This window comes from Salmo trutta, chromosome 6 (assembly GCF_901001165.1).
Source record: "Salmo trutta chromosome 6, fSalTru1.1, whole genome shotgun sequence".
Taxonomy (NCBI): domain Eukaryota; kingdom Metazoa; phylum Chordata; class Actinopteri; order Salmoniformes; family Salmonidae; genus Salmo; species Salmo trutta.
Genome location: NC_042962.1, coordinates 43,737,584 through 43,757,322, shown reverse-complemented (window position 1 = coordinate 43,757,322; position 19,739 = coordinate 43,737,584). Strand labels below are relative to the sequence as shown.

General features: G+C 45.5%; 1 protein-coding gene across 1 annotated transcript in view; it reads right to left on the bottom strand.

The window, feature by feature from the left end:
* The window catches only part of si:ch211-246m6.5 (von Willebrand factor D and EGF domain-containing protein), a 48,484-nt gene that overhangs the window by 12,734 nt on the left and 16,011 nt on the right, over nt 1–19,739 (bottom strand). Inside the window, exons 11-24 of the mRNA XM_029756362.1 lie at nt 18,234–18,374; nt 17,434–17,636; nt 16,701–17,160; nt 16,295–16,573; nt 15,786–16,041; nt 14,559–14,695; nt 13,352–13,516; nt 12,480–12,584; nt 11,441–11,555; nt 9,564–9,829; nt 8,573–8,792; nt 5,998–6,135; nt 3,806–4,093; nt 1,794–1,973 (exon numbers count right to left, since the gene is read on the bottom strand). Of these exons, the coding sequence (XP_029612222.1) occupies nt 1,794–1,973; nt 3,806–4,093; nt 5,998–6,135; nt 8,573–8,792; nt 9,564–9,829; nt 11,441–11,555; nt 12,480–12,584; nt 13,352–13,516; nt 14,559–14,695; nt 15,786–16,041; nt 16,295–16,573; nt 16,701–17,160; nt 17,434–17,636; nt 18,234–18,374 (2,953 nt within the window). The remainder of the gene's footprint in view (nt 1–1,793; nt 1,974–3,805; nt 4,094–5,997; nt 6,136–8,572; nt 8,793–9,563; nt 9,830–11,440; nt 11,556–12,479; nt 12,585–13,351; nt 13,517–14,558; nt 14,696–15,785; nt 16,042–16,294; nt 16,574–16,700; nt 17,161–17,433; nt 17,637–18,233; nt 18,375–19,739) is intronic.

Here is a 19,739-nt window from a genome sequence, read left to right as displayed (position 1 = left end):
CTTATTAATAGGGCAGCTTGGCCTCAGAGCCATATGAAGCATACTATATGTGTTTTTATGGACCTCCAAGACGTATGATATGTCCTAATGGTCTAGTTCAGGGTTCCCCAACTGGCAGCCCGAATTTTGCCAGTAAGTTTTCTGAGAAAAAAATAATAAAGTTGAATTTAATTTATATTTTTATTGCTGGACATAATAGACTGTAAAAACACCAGGAAATCATCTCCAAGTGATTTAAATTTAAGAAATATGTTCCCAAGTATTCCCACGCATAATAGAGAGACAAATATAAGCAAGGCTTGAAATTAAATATCTGTTTGGACTTCTTGTGGTCAATTTGCAGTCTACGTTCTGGCCCCCCGACCATCCGCTCAAGAAAAAAAATTGTCCTGCAGCCTAATCTAGTTGATGATCCCTGGTCTAGTTACCTTAGACAGAAACTAAAGTAGGGATGTTGGCGGGGAAGGACGGGTGGGCATATTTCGCGACCATCTAGTAGCAATCCAAAGGTTGTGTGTTTGAGTCGTGTCGGGGACAACTGTAGCATTTTAGCTAACCCTTCCCCTAACCCTATTCCTAACCTTAGTTCTCCTAACCTGTTTCAGTTCACCTTTTACATAAATTACCCTGACCTTTGTCGTTTGTTCTCCTAACCAACAGCGTAAATATGTATATGTAAAGTGTGATATGTAAAATGTATGTACATGTAACAAAAAAGCTGTAAAAACAAAAACATATTTTTGTGTCCTCTGAAGGGCGGGATGGGTTAATACAAATTAAGTAATTCTCCTTGGTTGTAAGGATGCAACAAGCAACCTGGTCTCAGAAAAAGACGTATAATACTATACGTTCTTCAAGATGTATGATAACTCATCCAATTCGTATGCTATTGCACGACCCGGTAAGACGTTTGACGCTATACGTCCCCTAATTCGTCCGATATTGTACAACCACTATTCCATTCATAATGTAACCTAATATACAACACTAAATGGAGGAACCATGTTTACATACCAAATCTTACGAATTGCCCTGAGACCAGGTTTAATAGGGATGTAACTGCACAGAGGCACTTCACATTACATCAGATTGTTTTCAAATAGTTTTCCAACAGTGACAGTAGAATAAATACTAAAAAGCCAATGTGTGGTGCATGTACTTTTTATTTATATATTTTTTTAAGTACTAACGTATTTAGATAGCCTGGTGCCAGATCTGTGTAACGACTGTCTTCGTGAAGAGAGAACCAAGGCACAGCGGGTTGCGTGCTCAACATTATAATTTATTAAATGTGAACACCAAAAAACAATAAACAAGGAAACGACGACAGGAAACCGTTTTGCAGGCTACACCAACGCAAAGCAAAAACATCTACCCACAATTAACAAACAAAACACATCCCTAATTATAGGACTCTCAATCAAAGGCAACTACAAACACCTGCCTCCAATTGAGAGTCCAGCACCCAATTACCTAACATAGAAAGAACATAGAAATACAAAAACATAGAACATAACCCAAAACCCGGAAATAATAAATCAAACACCCTTCTAAACAAACCACCACCCCGAACCACATAAAACAAATACCCTCTGCCACGTCCTGACCAAACTACAATCACAAATAACCCCTATACTGGTCAGGACGTGACAATCTGTTTTTGTCTTGACGATTCCTATGGTCCTTGGCATAATGGAAACAACAGGTGTTGGCTATACAGCACAAACAGATCTGGGACCAGGCTAGTAACTATGGCCAGGGAGGTGGTGTAACACTTCAAGCCGAAGTCTTACCTCGAGCGGTTTTGGTGCAGGTGCGTCCATTGCCATTGAGGGGCGGTGGGCAGCGCCCGCAGACATAGCCCGTGTAGGGTGGACGTCGGTCGATGCACTGGACCCCCAGGAAGCACGGTCGACTAGCACACGTACCTGTCACATTGTTGTTGTTCCCTGCATGGGATGATAGCCCTAAGCCTGGAACACATAATCACTGTTATCAGCCCCAGGACATGTACATATTTATCAATTCATTCCTTTCCCCCTAGACTTCACATGAACAGTGATGTTCACCCTTTGTTTATGCTCAGTGGGATGCTGTAATCAGCTGTCAATGCCTCTGCATCGGCCACACCATGCTGTCTTCGTTTGCATATTTCATGATTAGTCATAATTCAAATAAGTACAGCCCCATAGATGTGAACCGCTCACAAAAACCACCGACGTACAGTTGCCTACCAGGGTGATATATTCAACACCGCCTGACAGATTTTATGTGGCAGAACTCGCAGTTAAATCCAAAGCTGCTACAGTTGCTAATTGCTCAAATGTCTTTGATTAAAATGCAAAGTCTGGGAAGACCAATTATATAAAGGTACTTTATAACTAAATTAGGGCCGTGGAGAAACTCTTAGCTGGGACTTTGTGTTTTGATGGCAGGAGGCTCATTACGGTGCTTCAGGATGAAAGTCTCAGAGTAATTGATTGATACGCCATCAAGGTCAGAAACCCCTTGGAGTGAGCGAGAGAGAGAGATGTGTGTGTGTGAGACCCCGACTGTGTCCCCTGTCTTCACCTCCAGACCTGCCCTCACCCCCAATCCAGCTGCATCAGCTTCCCTCTACCCATAGGCCTTCACAAACCCTCCTGGGCTCCCCTCTCACCCCCACCCACAAAGAAGAGTGATGAAAATGCCAATCGCCCTATTAGTCTTAAACAAAGCTATGTACTTTAGAACTAAAACGGCTGGTATCATTGGCACTTTTAGATGGATTCTGTCAAGTTTGACCCATAACTTTGTCCTTGTCCTTTGTTTCGCACCTTGCACAGGCACCACATCAAACCACCACATCATCAAAAGTGTATTATGGCTAGACTATGCTGTATTATGTTGGTATTGCACATTTCTCAGCATATCTCTATTCTGTGACGGATCTATGGAAGAGAGCAGACTGAGAACGTATGACTGTCATTGCAGTGCAGTTAGAAGCTTTGAAACGTGACACCGGCAACCCTTCTCTTTTTCCTACTCGCGTGCGACACAGCGTTTCTTCTCCCTCTCAGTCTAATAAAGCGTTCCATCTTCACGGTGACAAAATAGGAAAAAGAATGGACCATCTGTCTTTTATTAAGAAGTGATTTATCAGCGTTATGACTCCACGTATTAAGGCTTATCGCCTGTGAATTCTGTCTCATTTTCGACTAGGGCAGCAGAATCCACTCAGACAACGGGTGGTTTTATCGGAACGACGGGGTCGACAGGAGATGACATATTTCGCTGTGTGCCTTTCAATCCCATCTCCAGCCCTTTAGTGTGATGATGACGACAGGCAATTTTGCAAGGCCGCTAACTGGGCTGGCTATAGCTGCCAATGCCAATGAGGTACTCAGTCACGGAGTAATGTGACACCCCTGATGGACTATTATGCGAACCCTGGTGTTAAACAGCCTTTTGTAGGCGATCTGAAGAGTATCAGCCAGGGGCTTTTGGGAAATACGGGGTATGGTAGTAGGTGCCAGGTGCACCGGTTTGTGTCAAGAACTGCAATGCTGCTGGATTTTTCACGCTCAACAGTTTCCCGTTTGTATCAAGAATGGTCCACCACCCAAAAAAAAACTTCCAGCCAACTTGACAAATGTCGGAAGCATTGGAGTCGACACGGGCCAGCATCCCTGTGAAACGCTTTCGACACCTTGTAGAGTCCATGTCCCGACGAATTGAGGCTGTTCTGTGGGCAAAAGGGGAGGGGGGGAGTGCAACTCAATATTAAGAAGGTGTTCCTAATGTTTGGTATACTCAGGGTACTTGCCAGTTTTTTGTCCATTCTTAGACGGTGTATGTACAGCTGGGGCCTTGACAGGTGCCCTGTTGGTCTCTGGAAGTCCAGGCATGTTGGTTTGTGGGAGTCCAGGCTGATTGATCGGTGGGATTCCAGGTCTGCCAGTGTCCATCCTGGGTGGATTGTCTTGGTCTGGTCTGTTGTTGGGTGAGAGCTTAGAGGTGGTGGTGGTGGTAGTGGTGGTGGTGGTGGTGGTGGTGGTGGTAGGGACAGTGGTGGGTCCAATGCTGGGGACAATGAGGTTTAACCGTACAGCTGCTGTTGTGTTAGAGACAGATGTGGACACATGGAGAGAGTAAGAGGTGGGCTTCGTAACACCTCAGTGCTTTTATGATGCTGGGAGAGAGATAGATAGAGGACACTTCAGGTTCAGAGACAAACATTTGTCTTATGCTGTCAAACAACCAATACTGTTTTTATTAAACATTTCATAGAAACTTCACACTATTCAAGAATGTTGGTCCACAGTTTTTCATCCCACACCTACACCGCCAGAAATCACAGCTCCACAATAGATCTGCGAGCAGCAGATTTGTGTAAAAAAAAATGTTTTAAAAAGAGAAAGAAAAGCAGAGCAGGAGGAGAGAGAGAGAGAGACTGTGTGATTGATGACGGCAGAGTGGAGCAATGGCAAGTGAAATAAACCTGGCAGTGTAACTCCTGCCGAGGCAGCATGGCACTATAATAAACAAAGCAGAGGACCACTCAGTCGAAACTCATCGCTCAGAGGGAGAAAAAGATCAGGTACAGAGAAAGGCTAAGATGCTTGGAAAAGAAAAGAGGGATGTTGGTGGAAACATGGCATGGCTTTTCAGTAGCAAAATGGTGACTAAGTGTGTGTGTGTGTGTGTTGGTGTGCGCGTGTGCAAGTGCGTGTGTACGTGCGTGCCTGCACTCCTGCAGAGTTCAAGTGGTTTACCCTGGACTACAGAAACAAACGTCTGCTGAATGAAAATTGGATTTCCCTCTAGGTGCATTTGTATGTGTGTCTTATGGATGGTTCCCCAGCTTCGCCCCTGCTCCCCCTAGCCCTGTTCCCCTCGCCACTGCTCCCCTTAGCCCTGTTCCCCTCGCCCTGTTCCCCTCGCCCTGTTCCCCTCGCCCTGCGGCCAGGTGGTAGATCACTCTGTATTCAACTAGGCCATGCTCCTTCCATGCTCTCCCCCCTCACCTCACCTCAGCTTTAGGCTCAGGCAGTACTGTTGATCACTCTGTATTCAACCAGGCCATGCTCTGTGCTCCCTGCTCACCCAGGCCCCACACCTCACCGTACATTACCTTGCCTCGCCTCAGCTCTGTGGTCCAGGCGATAGATCACTCTGCATTCCACCAGGTCATGCTCCTCTTCCATCTCTCTGCTGCTAGCCAGGCCCCTTACCTCATCACTGTATTCAGCCATGCACCTTCCTCCCAGCCCTACTCGCTGCTCCCTCCTCTGCACCCTTCCAGGTTCCCACACTAATGGCCTTTGTCAGTTAGCTGTCACACCTGAGGTGCTGCGGCAGCACTCTGAGCCTGGGGCCAGGTGTCAGGATACACTCTGCTCTGCTCTTCCTCAGAGAAGTGCCTCACCAATTAACTCAGCTCAACCCCGATGCCTCCCCCCCCACCAAAAACGAAGAAATTAAAACACACAAAAAATGATTTATGGGGGGGAAGGGGGAGGGGGGAGAGAAGGGGCGAGCCATCACCTGCCCTCTAGTTTCCATTGGACATGCATCCCTGTTGGTTATCACTGTGAGCGGTTCAAAGTGCAGTGGCAATTATTCCCATTATTGTGTGAGTAACGATATCCAGATATGGGAATTGTGGAATGCTGAGCTGGGATGTCACATTGTTTCTGTTTGCCTTGTCAAAGATAATAGTGACTGCCTGGTCTTCCCACAGTTACAGGTGCATGCAGCTTTACGTTTCCATCCACTTCCATATTACAGGTGGGAGAAAGTTGCAAGTACCTCTGGAACGTCTTTGTAACATTTCTTATAGTCATATCAAATCAATCCCTTTTCTACATTGATAAACAAGGCCCACAGTCTGTTTCTATGGAAGTGAATTGGCTAATTGATACAGTAGTGCAGTAGCACTAGTGATTTGATTGACCGTGCCTACCTGTTGATGTAAAAAGTGTTGATAAATACATTTGATTGATTGACCATGCCTACTTGTGCAGGTGGTCCCATCTCTCAGCATGCCGTGGGGACAGCCTCCACACCTGTAGGAGCCGAAGCTGTTGAAGCACTGGACTCCAGGCAAGCAGGATGTCCTCTCACACTCATTCACATCTTCCTGACAGGTAGCGCCTACACAGAGTCCCAGAGACAGACAGACATTATTACAACAGACGACACAAAGCCAGACATCCAAAGTCCATTACTACAACAGGTAGCCCTTACACCCACAAAGACAGAAAGCCAAGGTCTGAGCCAAGCTCACAGACAAAGAGACAAAAAGCCAAGGTCTGAGCCAGGCTCACAGACAAAGAGACAAAAAGCCGAGGTCTGAGCCAAGCTCAGAGACATAGAGCCAAGGAAGCCCAATACAACAACAGAGAGTTCATGTATTTTCAGCCAGTGACGTGCGGTCAGGGTAGGCACAAAGAATGAAAAAAGAACTACAATGAAAAATAAATAAATATACATTTTATCAATAATAATTTTGTCATCTTCATTTTTTTCTGCATGATAAAATCGATTTCTGAACTAGCACTTTCCAAACTTGAGGTGATCTGCTACAAAATACACAAGTAGGCCAAACTCAAAGCAAGGCACTGACATGACTTGTGCATGCATGTTTCTACCTTATACTGCCAGCTAACGGACGCCAAAAGGCAGGCAGAGAGCTTCGCTGCCTTTCAAGGGTCAATATGTCCCATTCATCTTCACTGCACTCAAATAATAAATACCCATGCATAATGCCGTGAAAAAAGGTTATGGGATAGGCAGGAGGACAGCCAGCTCCCGGCTGTGGACGTTACACTTCATCTGCCAGTTACGTTCGTTTTACAGCTAGATAAAGTAACCTGATCAGGATGGCTAACATATTGCATCTGAAAGAGTTTTCAAAGTTACATTTTCTAGCGAAACAGCGGGTGATAAGGGATGGACGACCAACACAGAAAATAACACAATTCCAATACGAGCCGTATCAACGGAAAGACTGACTCTGTGGCTGCGCTGCTAACAGCCGACTCTACTACTTCCCCTGCCTGCTTCTTCACCGGCGACCGCGTGTAGACAAGAGCCGGTTACTGCGACTTGAACAGCTTGCACCTAGCACTCAACAAGCATGAGGGATCTGTGTCTCATATCCAAAGCCAGATAGTTCTTAAAACATTTGGCAATGAATGAACAACGGAGATGTTCAGGATGCTACGTCATGCTACCTAGGTAGGAGTCGGCATTTCCTGCCAACGATGAGAGCGCCAGCTCATCAAACAGGCCCAGGGCCAACTATGTGGAACGATTAAACAGTTAGCCACCCATTTAGAGACCGCCCAATCGTTCGCTTTTTACTCATAGCCTATGATGGAATTTTCTATGTAAAATTGTTTCTTCCGTGTTCTGCAGAACAAAGTGATGGATATGGGTTTCTGCTTTACCAGTATCACAATCACAACGAACACATCGGAAGGGCAGCGACAAAACTTTGATAGTTTCTATGAGTGATTCAAACAGAGATGCAATGAACTGGGCCTGGCAGAATGCGAAAACTCATAGTAAACAGTCGATCAGAGGAGAGAGGGGGCTATAACATAATGGACAATATCAATGTTCAGATGAGAGCTATTGTAACCTGCGGGATACAAACCCAGATCTCCCACGGGTGCAACCAATGTCTTAAGACCATTGCCATCATCCCCATCGCACCGAGACCGACTTTTAAAACCGACGGCCAACAGGGACGAGCGTTACAGTTCCATGACTGATGTCTGTACCCAGAAGTACAGGCGGATGGACTTTGTTTACAAGTGCAAGTATTTATTTACAGTAGTGCCGACTACTATTATTACATTGCATGTCTATTGTGTGAGGACAGAATATCTCTCAATCGGTAGTGCTGACTACTAGGCATGTTGCGTTTGTGGCGCTGTCACAAGTAGGCCTTTTCGCTGGCATTTGGGTTGCTCTCCGTGGTGCTGAAAGTCGCCTGTTTGTGCAGAGCAGTAGTTGAGAGGGGCACAACCTATTAGGGCCTGTGAACGTGTGTCCAAGGGTTAAGCCGCCTACCTGATGTTGTTTGATGGTTGGTTGTGGTTGTTTGATGGTTATCTTTGTGCTCGTGTCATACCGATAAACACCGTAGCAAAAATCCGTTTTATGAGTGTGTGTGCATGTGTGAGTGAGTGACGGGGACCAGGGGGGCTCAATAGAAAGTGCCTACATGCCGTCAGACCTCAACGCACGTCACCGTTTTCAGCTCTTAGCTACTCCCGACCCCCACCTCACCTCACCCCTGACCTTTCAACACTTACTAGTTACACACACAGCCTAGAGGGAGTGATCAGGATGTTTGGAACTTGCCCGCCACTGTTTGTTAACCCACGGCAGCACAGATCCGCGTTTTCAGCAGGGGTTATGAACACAGTGCATACACCACTAAGACTCTGGGCTCTTCGTTGCCGCTAGTGGTGAACGGGGAGGGGGAAATGTATCAGATCTCTGACAGTGTCAATACACAGCTCTGGGTTTCCCTGTCGTTGAGTATGTGCGCGTGCGCGTGTGTTCCTGTAGCCCTTACCTCTCAGGCCCGCAGGGCATTCACAGAGGAAGCCATCAGCAGTACCGGCACACACCCCGGCACCGCAAGGAGCCGACAGACACGGGTCGATGTCCTCCTGACACAGGACCCCTCCTATCCCCCGGGGACACGCACACAGGTACTCGCCGCTGCCCGCCGGGAAGGCCACGTTGGTCACGCACGTCCCGCCGTTCAAGCACCCACAAGGTCTCACAGCCACCTGAAGAGAAGAGACAGACGGATAGACAGAAGGACAGACAAACAGCTGTTACATACATAGCTTTCAACATAGCCAATTAAATGTCATCATACTCAGCCTGTTATAGGAACAGAATAGCTTCATATGGTCTGCTTAAATCACAGCGTATGGCTATTTTCACTTTCCTTCGATCCTCAACTCTTCTCACTGCTAATCAAGAGATGATTTCCCACTCTGACTCAACAATACCCTCAGACAGAAAACCACCATCTGCTTCCAGTTCTCTTATAATCACGGAAAGAGATCCTTGTATTACTGTTTTACACCATGGGAGTTGAGGGTGATTATCAGCATCATATCAATGTCTTCTTTATTGCTGTCCGTGCCAAGCCAGACCTGGGCTCGCAGGGTAAGCTGCAGATACTTTAGTTGCTTCACAGCTTTGGGGTGAACTGTTCAGATTACCACATGACCAACTATGGGCATGAGCCTGGGAATGACAAAACCCTGGGTTGTCAACTTGTTGTCACACGCAACCCATGGCAACCAGTGTCCTCTCCAGCTCTAAGCAGACAGACATCACGTCAACAGAGGATAAGCATGTGTGGAGCTATGGTGTGGAGAGAAACACATCCGTGATGAATTCATATGTTGACTGAGGTCTGTTTTCAGGCTTTGGGGGCTAAACTTTGGTGCACCACCCACCAAGGGAGGGAGGGAATGAGGGAGGTAGGAAGAAACTGTTTACAGGTCACTCCCTCCCTCAACCCCCCCCCCCCCCCCTTCTCTCACCTCGACGGTGTAGCTGCTCTGGGCATTGCACTCATCGGACAGCGTGAACTCGAAGCTCTGCCGAGACTTCCCCTGTGTCTCCACTGGATGGACTTTCCAGATGAGGAGGCCGGCGGGGGAGAGGCTGGCGTCGGGAGGGCCCTGTTCCAGGAGGAAGAGGAGCGCCGAGCCCTCGGGGTCCGCCGCCGTGAACTGGAACACAAAGTTCTCCCCCGCGAAGGTGCTGAGGCCCCCCTGAGGCTGGTGCAGGTTGGGGGGCTGGTTGACTGGGTGTAGGGGGGAGAGGGAGAGAGAGAGAGCGAGACAGAGAGAAAGACAGAGGTAGAGACAAAAGATAAACCAGTAAAAATTATTCTCTTTTTATCCACTGTGGTTGACAGACGGTATTCATTATTGTACTCCAGCTGTTTGAGAGAGTAGTTCCGAGCACACAGGGAAATTGAGGGGGAACTGGTGTACTGTAGTCTACTACAGACAGCATCACTCACACTGTGAAGCCCCAAAAGGCTGTCACAACATGTTAGTGTCAGGGGTGGGATGGAGGGAGGGAGGGAGCGAGGGAGCGAGGGAGGAGAAAGGGAGGGAGATAGAGGGAGAGAGAGGGTTGGGATGGCGGGAGGGAGAGGAGAGGAAGAGGGAGGGGGTGAAGGGTGGGAGGGAGAAGGAGGGGTACAGTCTCTCTACAGGGACACAGAGACATGTGAAGACAGGCTCCTCTGTTGCAGAGTGCAGTTAGACAGGTCCTGACAGGTATAGAAACAGAGCCCCTGCAGATGGCCTGCTCTCCTTTGATCTAACACTGGGACAGAGACTGATGACACAGCTAATGGGACCAGGCATCTTCCTCAGAGCTGAGACCTAATGACATAGACAGTAACACAGGGACAGGCTGCTTCAGAAACACATAGCCCCTGAGAAGAGAGAAAGACAGGGCCTGTTCAAGGCCTACTAAGAGACTATTTTCTCATTTGTGTGTGTGTTCTTGTGCGTGGGTGTGTGTGTTTGTGCCTGTGCATGGGTGTGTTTGCAAGTATAATACAACAATATAACCTTCAAAGGGAAATCTGTTCAAAGCCCATAAGTGAAACTTCCTGACCTATAACTCAACTAAAAGAGAATCACATCATCTGACTCATAAAAGTCATAAAAGTCCAAAGTTCTCCACTCCATCAAATGTACCCTGTGCCAATCATGATCAATCTTGTCTGACTGTCCATTATTAATTCCTATTAGACGGTGTTAATGAAGTGAACCATGCAGCGCAAAGATATAGGAAGCATCTGTAGCCCTGGGTGGGTGGGTGTGCTGCAAGCCGGCAGGCAGACTGTAAATATACCTGAGGAGGGGTAGAAAGGGGGGGGGGGGGGAGAGAAAAGGGAGAGAGAGAAGGAAGGGGAGAAAAGGGAGAAAGAGATTGTCTCTCCTCTCTATACCAGCGTGACAGCCCCCCTCCAAGTGAAAATGAATGACCGTGGCAAGAGCACCGCTATCTATCGTTTCCTTCTCTCATTCCTCAAGGCGGTCACCTACCACTTGAGTCTTTGCCGAGAATCTGAATTGCATTTCTTTGATCCTTCGCGTCCTCTCCCCTCGCCTCCTTCTCAAAACCCATTGGATGAGAAGATCAGAGGGGAGGGAAATCTGACCTTCTCATCGAATGGTTTTTGAAAAGGAGGAGAGAGGACGCAAGGAATCAAGGATATGCAATTGATATTCTCCGATTGACAACATGTTGATCCTTTTTCAAACCTTACATGCCAATCACGATCACCATAGCTGTTTGCAGTCTGTTGTATCAGTGTGTAGTTTGAGACTTTTCAAGCATATTGTGTTCCACAATATTCAGCAGTCATTTCCAATTAACGGATTTGATTTACCTTCATTTACGGACCATGTGAATTTGGATGTGTTTGGATTACAGAGGAGGCAGGGGATGGCAGGATTGGAGTCTCCTTTAGTGAAACACATTCCATCTATATTACATGTCCTCTCCTGACAGAGACAGAGAGAGAGAGAGAGAGAGAGAAAGGTGAGAGAGAGAAAGGTGAAAGAGCGAGAGCGAAATGTGAGAGAGAAAGGTGAAAGAGGGAGAGAGAGAGAGAGAGAGAAAGAAAGACATTCACTGTTACTACGTTTACTGAGATGATAAATAGGAATCAAAAGGTGTGACAGAGATGAACTTGTACAAATTTATGAAGCAACATTTTTTTTTATAAATTGTCATGCAATATGATCTTCTCAATTTTTAGCACTAGGACATGTCTGAGCCTCTCTCTGGAGACCATAGAAGAAAATCAGAGCAGGAAATGAACAGAAAACAAACACTAACAAATCCATCTCTTCCGAATGTAACTCAATTTGATTAAAACATAATTGGCAGGAGCAGCTACAGTAGTCCCCTGTGTGTGTGTGTGTGTGTGTGCTCTTGCGTTCCAATGTGTGTGTGTGTGTGTGTGTGTGTGTGCGTGTGCGTGGTGCGTACTGTATGGTGTGTGGGGAGAACATTCATAACATCTGTGGTGTAGAACAAACATCCTTGGACTTAGGGAGCTCTGAAAGTGATGTCGTGTCTGTTTTAGTCATCCTAGAGACAACCGGTATTCCAGAGCTTGGTTTCCACTGTACTGTCAACCCAAGAGTAAAGATGTACAACAACACTTCACTAAACATGTTGCACAACATGTTCAACAACAACTACCCTGCAGACATTACGAGACAGCCTGGTTTTCACTTCTCGTTATACGAATATCGGAAGTCTTTCTCAGTGGTGAAGAGTTTTCCTAATACTAATACTTTTGAGGAGATACACGGCGTCTTTTAGGGGAAATATGAATGTGTGTGTGTGTGTGCGTATGTGTGTGTGTGTGTGGTCGTGCACCTATGTGTGTGCGGGTTTGTGTGGTGTATAGTAGTTACCTTTAACTTACAGACTCCGGAGTGGGTTGGTTCACACACCTGGCACACACCATCGTAGATTGTTAGTAACTTAGGCTCACTATACTGAGAGCCGTCATTGGTCACCTGAGATAGGAAGGAACAACACTGTAACCAACCAATACTCAACACACTCTAGTGCTAACCAGTTCAAGACATTCATATCAAATATGAGGGCTTCCGTGTCTTGAGCTTGGTTTGGATGGTCAAATGGTTTAGCTAAGTAAATCATTTAATATGATTTCAGAAGTTTGAAGCTCACATACTGTAAAAAAAAAAACAACAACAAAAACAATTTGATATAGGATTTGAAATTCATGCTTATGCACACTTAGACATTTTCACAGCACCCAATACAAATATACCTCACACTCCTAAGGGACGGGTGACTCAAACTCCCCTAAACCTTGTAGATTAATGGCAGAGCCAGGGCTAAGGTAGGTAATATTGGGCTCATCTTCTAAGCCCACTTACCCAGGCTCACATAATCCACTTCAGCAGACAGACCTGACTTTGGGCTAACCTTGGGGGTGAGGAGAGAGGCCCCCACGGCTCTGTCTCCTACATTGAGATTTATGCTAATGTCTTCTAATACGGCAGTAAACAAACAGCGATCCCAAACCACTCAGGGACATGCTGGAACATGATATATAGGCTATATACCAGGCAAGGAGAAGGTCAGGAATAGGGCAAAGCGGAAGACTTCAAGTTGACTTTGAAAAAGTGAGCCATAATCACAGTTTCTTGCACGGGAATGAGGTGACTTTCCATGTGCTTTAGTAAAATGAATGATGAAATTAATTCACTTTATTGATATAACTTTACCAGATGGGAAATACCGTACATCATTTTACCTTGACTTCCCAGCGAGCATAGGGTTTGTCATCCACCATAAAGTCTACAGTGTTGATAGTCATCATGCTGTTCAGTGAGGGGACGGAACAGTCTAAAGCCTTGGAGCTCAGGAAGGTAGCTCTGGTTCTCTGCTTCTCTCTCGGAACCCGTTCACCATTCAGGTACTAGAGGAGATAGATAGATCACCATCAGAGCATGTGTATAATGTGTGTCTAATGTGTAATTACAATGTTGATCGTGACTGAACCCCGGTCCTGTAGAGCAGTAGTTTGTTAGACCAACACACTATCACAGCTTATTGTGAAATAGACACAAATGACTTATTTGAAATTCGTGACGGGCACACGGAAAAGTTTTTACACACACAAAAAAAAAAGAGTATTGCAGAATTTTCATCACAACGCATTTTGTGTGTATTACATGATTTTCTTTCTTCATAACGCATTGGTGTACATTACACAAATTCAATTTTTTTGTGGCTAATGTTAGGTAGTCTAGCTAGGTGGCTAATGTTAGCTAGGCTAGGGGTTAAGGGTTAGGGGTTAAGGTTAGTTAGCATGCTAGCTAAGTAGTTAACAGGTTAAATTTAGGAGTTAGGATAAAGGGTTAAGGTTAGGGGAAGGGTTAGCTAACATGCTAAGTAGTGGGAAAGTAGCTAAAATGTAGTAAGTAGTTGCAAAGTAGCTAATTAGCGAAAATGGTAAGTTATCTGTGATCAGATTTGAACACACAACCTTTTGGTTGCAAGACATTCATGTTATATGCCAACCCGTCCTCCCTGACCAACCTCCCTCCTATCATTTCTGTCGTAAGTAACCTACTGTCTTTATCTGTGATTGAAATGCACTCTATACAAAACCGTAAACTGCACACAAAAAATATACAGTCCAATAAGCAATTTATGTCTATTTCACAATAATCTGTGATACTGGGTTGGTTAGACAGACCCATTCTCCCACCACCTTCTGCCTATTCACATAGCTGACATTGGAGTCCTGTTGTAAACTAGCAGTTTACCAGTCTGTCTGAGGGATGATTATAAGGCCTACAGCAATGAGAGCCCCCTCCTATGATAGGAAAAGGGAATCTAGGGCACCATAGTTTTGCTGAACTGCTTTTTCTGTGTTCCCCACTCTGTTTAATACAGCAACACTTTGGGGTGTGTCCTTGTATGACCGTGATGATTGTCTGAGTTATTTCTCTCACCATCAGTCGTGTGAGGTGGCAGCCCAGGTTGGGAGAGTCGATGAAGCCGAGGCCGAAGACCCGGACGCTGCGACAGTTGAACGCTCTGATGTCACACAGACCACCGTTCTCCAGGTCGGTCAACTCCACGGGCTGACCTGAGGATAGAGGAGAAAGGGATGAGAGGGGAGAGGAGAAGAGAGATAGATCATCAGAGTTGAGGAAAGACGGAGTGGAATATGTTTAAGTGAGGAAGCTCCAAATAGAAAGACTCAATATGCAAGTCTAGCGCAATACAAGCCCACTCGCTGACAAACCAAAATGGAAGATTCACCAATTCAAGGGCACTCATGTATACATTACGTATGATGTGACAAAATGGCACGTTCTCCTTGACTACAACACAGTTAGTAAATTCACAGAGACGGTGCCAATAAATACATCACCAGCCAGACACAAAGTCATAGAATTGGGAGGTCATGTTCATGTACATTGTCATGAAGCAGCATACTGTTTTATAATACCTGCCAGAATGAGTTTAACATTTGGAAAGTCACTTTGACTCTGTCTGCATAAAGTACAGTACTAGTATGTCTGCCTCCTTTGATTCTAGTTTGATTATACTTTCTACAGAAAATCATAAGTGATATTAAACTCTTGAAGTCGGTGGCATTTGCTTGAATAAGGTAAAATGCTATCCCCACAGCATAACAACAAACAATCAACACAAAAGGGGAGACAATTCCCCTTCAACGTCCCCTCCTTGATCTGTGCTATGGCCCTTGGGGGAGATTTGATGCTCGCCTGTGATCAGTTGAGCTATTAGCTGGATTTATTGGCGTGCCCTGCCATATTCCCCTAGGACCCTGATCCCAGATCAGCTACTATAAATCACACAACACACAGAGAGAGGTCACGGATGGATGCCCGGACCTCTACCTGGTGATAAACAGCATCCTACTATCTCCCATCTCTCAATCAGGGTCTGTGTTCACAAAACATACCAGAATAGGAGTACTGATCTAGGGCCAGTTCTGTCTTTTAGATTATAATTATATGGACCTTTGTGGATGTGGATTAGGATTACTCACTGTATCCAATATTAAAAATAACTTGAGAGTGCAGTAGACTAATGTTGCAGACTTAACAACAAAATGACCAATAAACTGATGAAATCCAATTTTAAGATAAGATCTTTTGACGCCAAATTATGCCCAATCTCTGAGCAGCTTGCAAGTGAACACTCACTGATAGCCAGACTGCAGTCGTAGAAGCTGTGGCCAGGATAGCATTGACAACCCCACTCAGTGCACTGGCCATTCCCGTTGCAGAAGTTGGGGCAGCGCAGTGCGGTGAGTACCGTCCCAATGATCCCCTCAACCCCCTCCATCCCAGCCCTGGACTCCCCCAGCTCCAGGACCCTCTGGGTCCGGTTCTCCAATAGCCTCCTCTCACACTCGTTCTCCAGGTAGTGCACCAGAGCCTCCTCCCAGGCCAGGTCATCCTACAACATCAAGTTCAAGAAGTTCAAGTTTAACTGCACTCACATTGCAGTCAATGTAAACTGAAATCCATGAGCATACTGTACAATTGGCTTAACAAAAGGGCAGACAAGACCTATACTAAAAAGTTACAAAATCAACAACGGTAGTGTCCGAAATGACACCATATTTCCTAGCCCTATGAGCTCTGATCAAAAGTAGTGAACTGTATAAGGAATAGGGCGAAATTTCAGACGCAGACATAAACAGAAATACCTTGAGCTGAAGGTCCAGGATGCACAGGTCCACTGCCTCATCCAGCCTCCGGCCCAGCAGCCCTCTACACACTGTTCCCACCGTGGAGTTCCCCAGGGCTAGCTGGCACACCTCCAGGGCCTTGACCGAGGTAAGCCCACTCGGGGTGGGCCACACAGGCTGGGCCACTGGTCGCTCTGCAGACAGGTGGTGGTCCTCAGGGAAGAAATAGGCTAAGCTCTCCAGGTCCTCTTGACTCAGGGACTGAGAGGTGAAGATGGGCTGGAACTCATACAGTGCCTAATAATGACAACAGTAATAATAGCAATGATGACAATAATAACAATAAAGGGCCATTCAAATAAATTCAAGGACACTATACAACAAGAAAAACTAAAATTGAAGAAAAAATCCAAAGGACGGACACCTGTCTCTTTGTCTTGGGCCTGTTGTCGTCTACGGCAACCAGGAAGTCTCTTCTGAGCTCCCTGTCAATCTCTCTCTCACTCTTATCACCGTGGTCCCCAAACCCACCATAGTCCACCATCTGGGAACTCGGCTGTTTGTGTATCTCCATAGGCAGAGCTGGGCCGTTCAGGATGGACACTCCCTGGTGGTCACTTTGTTCTGGCTCAGAGCTCCTAATATACTCAGACGTAGTGTCCACCCAGGGAAAGACAGAGGTGTAATCCACGTTGTCGTGAGACTGGCACTGGGCCTGGTGCTGGGGTGACGAGGGGTTAAAGTTATAGTGGCTATCGCCGGTGTGGCCCGTGGTGAAATGCAGAGACATGCTGTAGCCCTCCTGACACCGACAGAAAGGCCGTAGTTCCTCCACCTCCATTACAGGGGGCATGGTGTCAAATAAGCTCTCCCCTGCGGCTAGCCTGACACAAAGAAGAAACAGAGGGATAAGGATCAGACAACGAGCTATCTCATCAGACTCTGAATTAGAGTAAGCCTTGGGGATAACACAGGATTTGATAAAGGCTTTCTTTTCTCATGCCAGCTAAAATAGAAAAGGTAACCCAAGGTTATTACGGAACAACAATTCACTTACAAACTAAATGACCAAAAGGAAAGGGGTGGGGGAATGTACACTGAACAGTTACAAGCTCAGGGGACCCCTCTCAGATCTATATAGAATCATTAATATTTACCTCCATTCCTCCACAAAGCGTTCTTGTTCAGTGCTCCCAAAGGTGTTCCCATCAGGTCCATGGAAGTCATTGTGACCGTTCCGGTCGAACGTCCCACAGAGTCCCGTGGTACTGCTGTAGTCCACACTGGGAGCTCTGATTGACAGGCTCATCCCCCAATCACTGATGTCCGCCCTTACAAAGGCCCCAGATGGAAAGATCAACTACAAAAGGAATAAAAAGGGCTAAAAACGTCTGCTCAATGGCATTTATTATTATATATTATAAAAGTAAGAGTTAACCTTTATTACACCCAGAAGCCAATTCTAACAGATCTTAACGCAAACTGCATATCATAGAAAGAGTTCACTCATTGTTTTCTTGTGTGGATCAGTGTAGTACATAGCGGGACTCATCAAAACAACAACATCAAACTCCAAATCTTTCTATCTGGAGAACTAGTGTTGGACATTACATTACTTCAATCGTACAGTGTTGCAGATTGCCCCGAGCAGAAAGGTGTTTTTCTATGACTTGTAAAAGTCGTTTCATTCAATATTGGGCTCAGTGGGCTCACAAACTCACACATCCCCAAACCTGTCTAGACAGTGAGGGAGGAAACAGCCCATAAAAGTGGTGTTAATGACTTTACTAAAAAGCATGAGCTGACGCATACACAAAAATGCTTGTAGAGGTGCTGACTACCTGAGAAAAAAACTGTACAAAAAGAAAGAAAGTCGCATAAGCGATATATGCTCCCAACAATTGAACTGGTAAACCTACTTGGTAAAAGTAATCACTTTAAATGAACCAATACCTACTGTAATTTTCTTCCCCTGGTGAGATTCATGGATCTTGATCCGATACTGACTGGAGCCACTGTTATATCCTTCCAGGTTCTTCAGAGAGAGCTGGGGCCTGGTCTCCTGAAGCTGACCGTTACACATGTCCAGCATAACCACCTTAAGGACCACAAAATAAAATAAGTAATTGACTGTATTGTGTTATCCTTATAGTTTTCTACTGTATTTACAAGCTGTATATATATATGCATCTCTTTAAACATAAAAGCGCCAATAATTGTGGTCATTTTTTTTTACCCCAAATTGGTAATGATTGCAAAGAGACACTGTCTGTCAGCAAGTACCACTTTTTGTTTTATTAACCTTTGAAACACAAGTAAACAGTTTAAATTTCCCAAAATAAGCATATATAAAAAAAAGTCATACATTTACAGTCAAAATGTGATATTTCAAAATATACGTTATTGAATGTTTTAAGAGATATTTTGATCAATTTTATCCATAGCCACTTGTTATGAACATTTATCTGTTATTCATTCAAAGTGTTTCTGTGGTACTCAGAGGCTGACAAATTGGCGATTGAGCCACCAAAATGGGTGATATAGGCGATATGGGCGCCGGTGCCCATAATACTTTTAGCTCTACCTCTGGAATGCTATGGGCTATCAACCCAGTTCAATTTGCATATCAAAGATGAGAATCTGAAATTGGTATCGAGATATTGAATGAAAGCTCATTCATGTTTTATTTATACTGGCTGCCACGCCCTCCCAGGGTCCAAATCTGGGGTGACTCCATAGCAAATCAAATCAAATTTTATTAGTCACATGCGCTGAATACAACAGGTGTAGTAGACCTTACAGTGAAATGCTTACTTACGAACCTCTAACCAACAGTGCAGTTTCAAAAAATACGGACAAGAATAAGAGATAAAAGTAAGAAGTAATTAAAGAGCATCAGTAAAAAAATAACAATATATACAGGTGTCAATGTGCGGGGGCACTGGTTAGTTGAGGTAGTATGTACATGTAGGTAGAGTTAATTAAAGTGACTATGCATAGATGACAACAGAGATTGGCAGTGGTGTGGAGAGGGGAGGGGGGGTGGGGCAATGCAAATAGTCTGGGTAGCCATTTGACTAGATGTTCAGGAGTCTTATGACTTGGGGGTAGAAGCTGTTTAGAAGCCTCTTGGACCTAGACTTGGCACTCCGGTACTGCTTGCCATGTGGTAGCAGAGAGAACAGTCAATAACTAGGGTGACTAGAGTCTTTGACAATTTTTAGGGCCTTCCTCTGACACCGCCTGGTATAGAGGTCCTGGATGGCAGGAAGCTTGACCTCAGTGATGTACTGGGCCGTTCACACTACCCTCTGTAGTGCCTTGCGGTCGGAGGCTGAGCAGTTGTCATACCAGGCAGTGATGCAACCAGTCAGGATGCTCTCGACGGTGCAGCTGTAGAACCTTTTGAGGATGTGAGGACCCATGCCAAATCTTTTCAGTCTTCTGAGGGGGAATAGGTTTT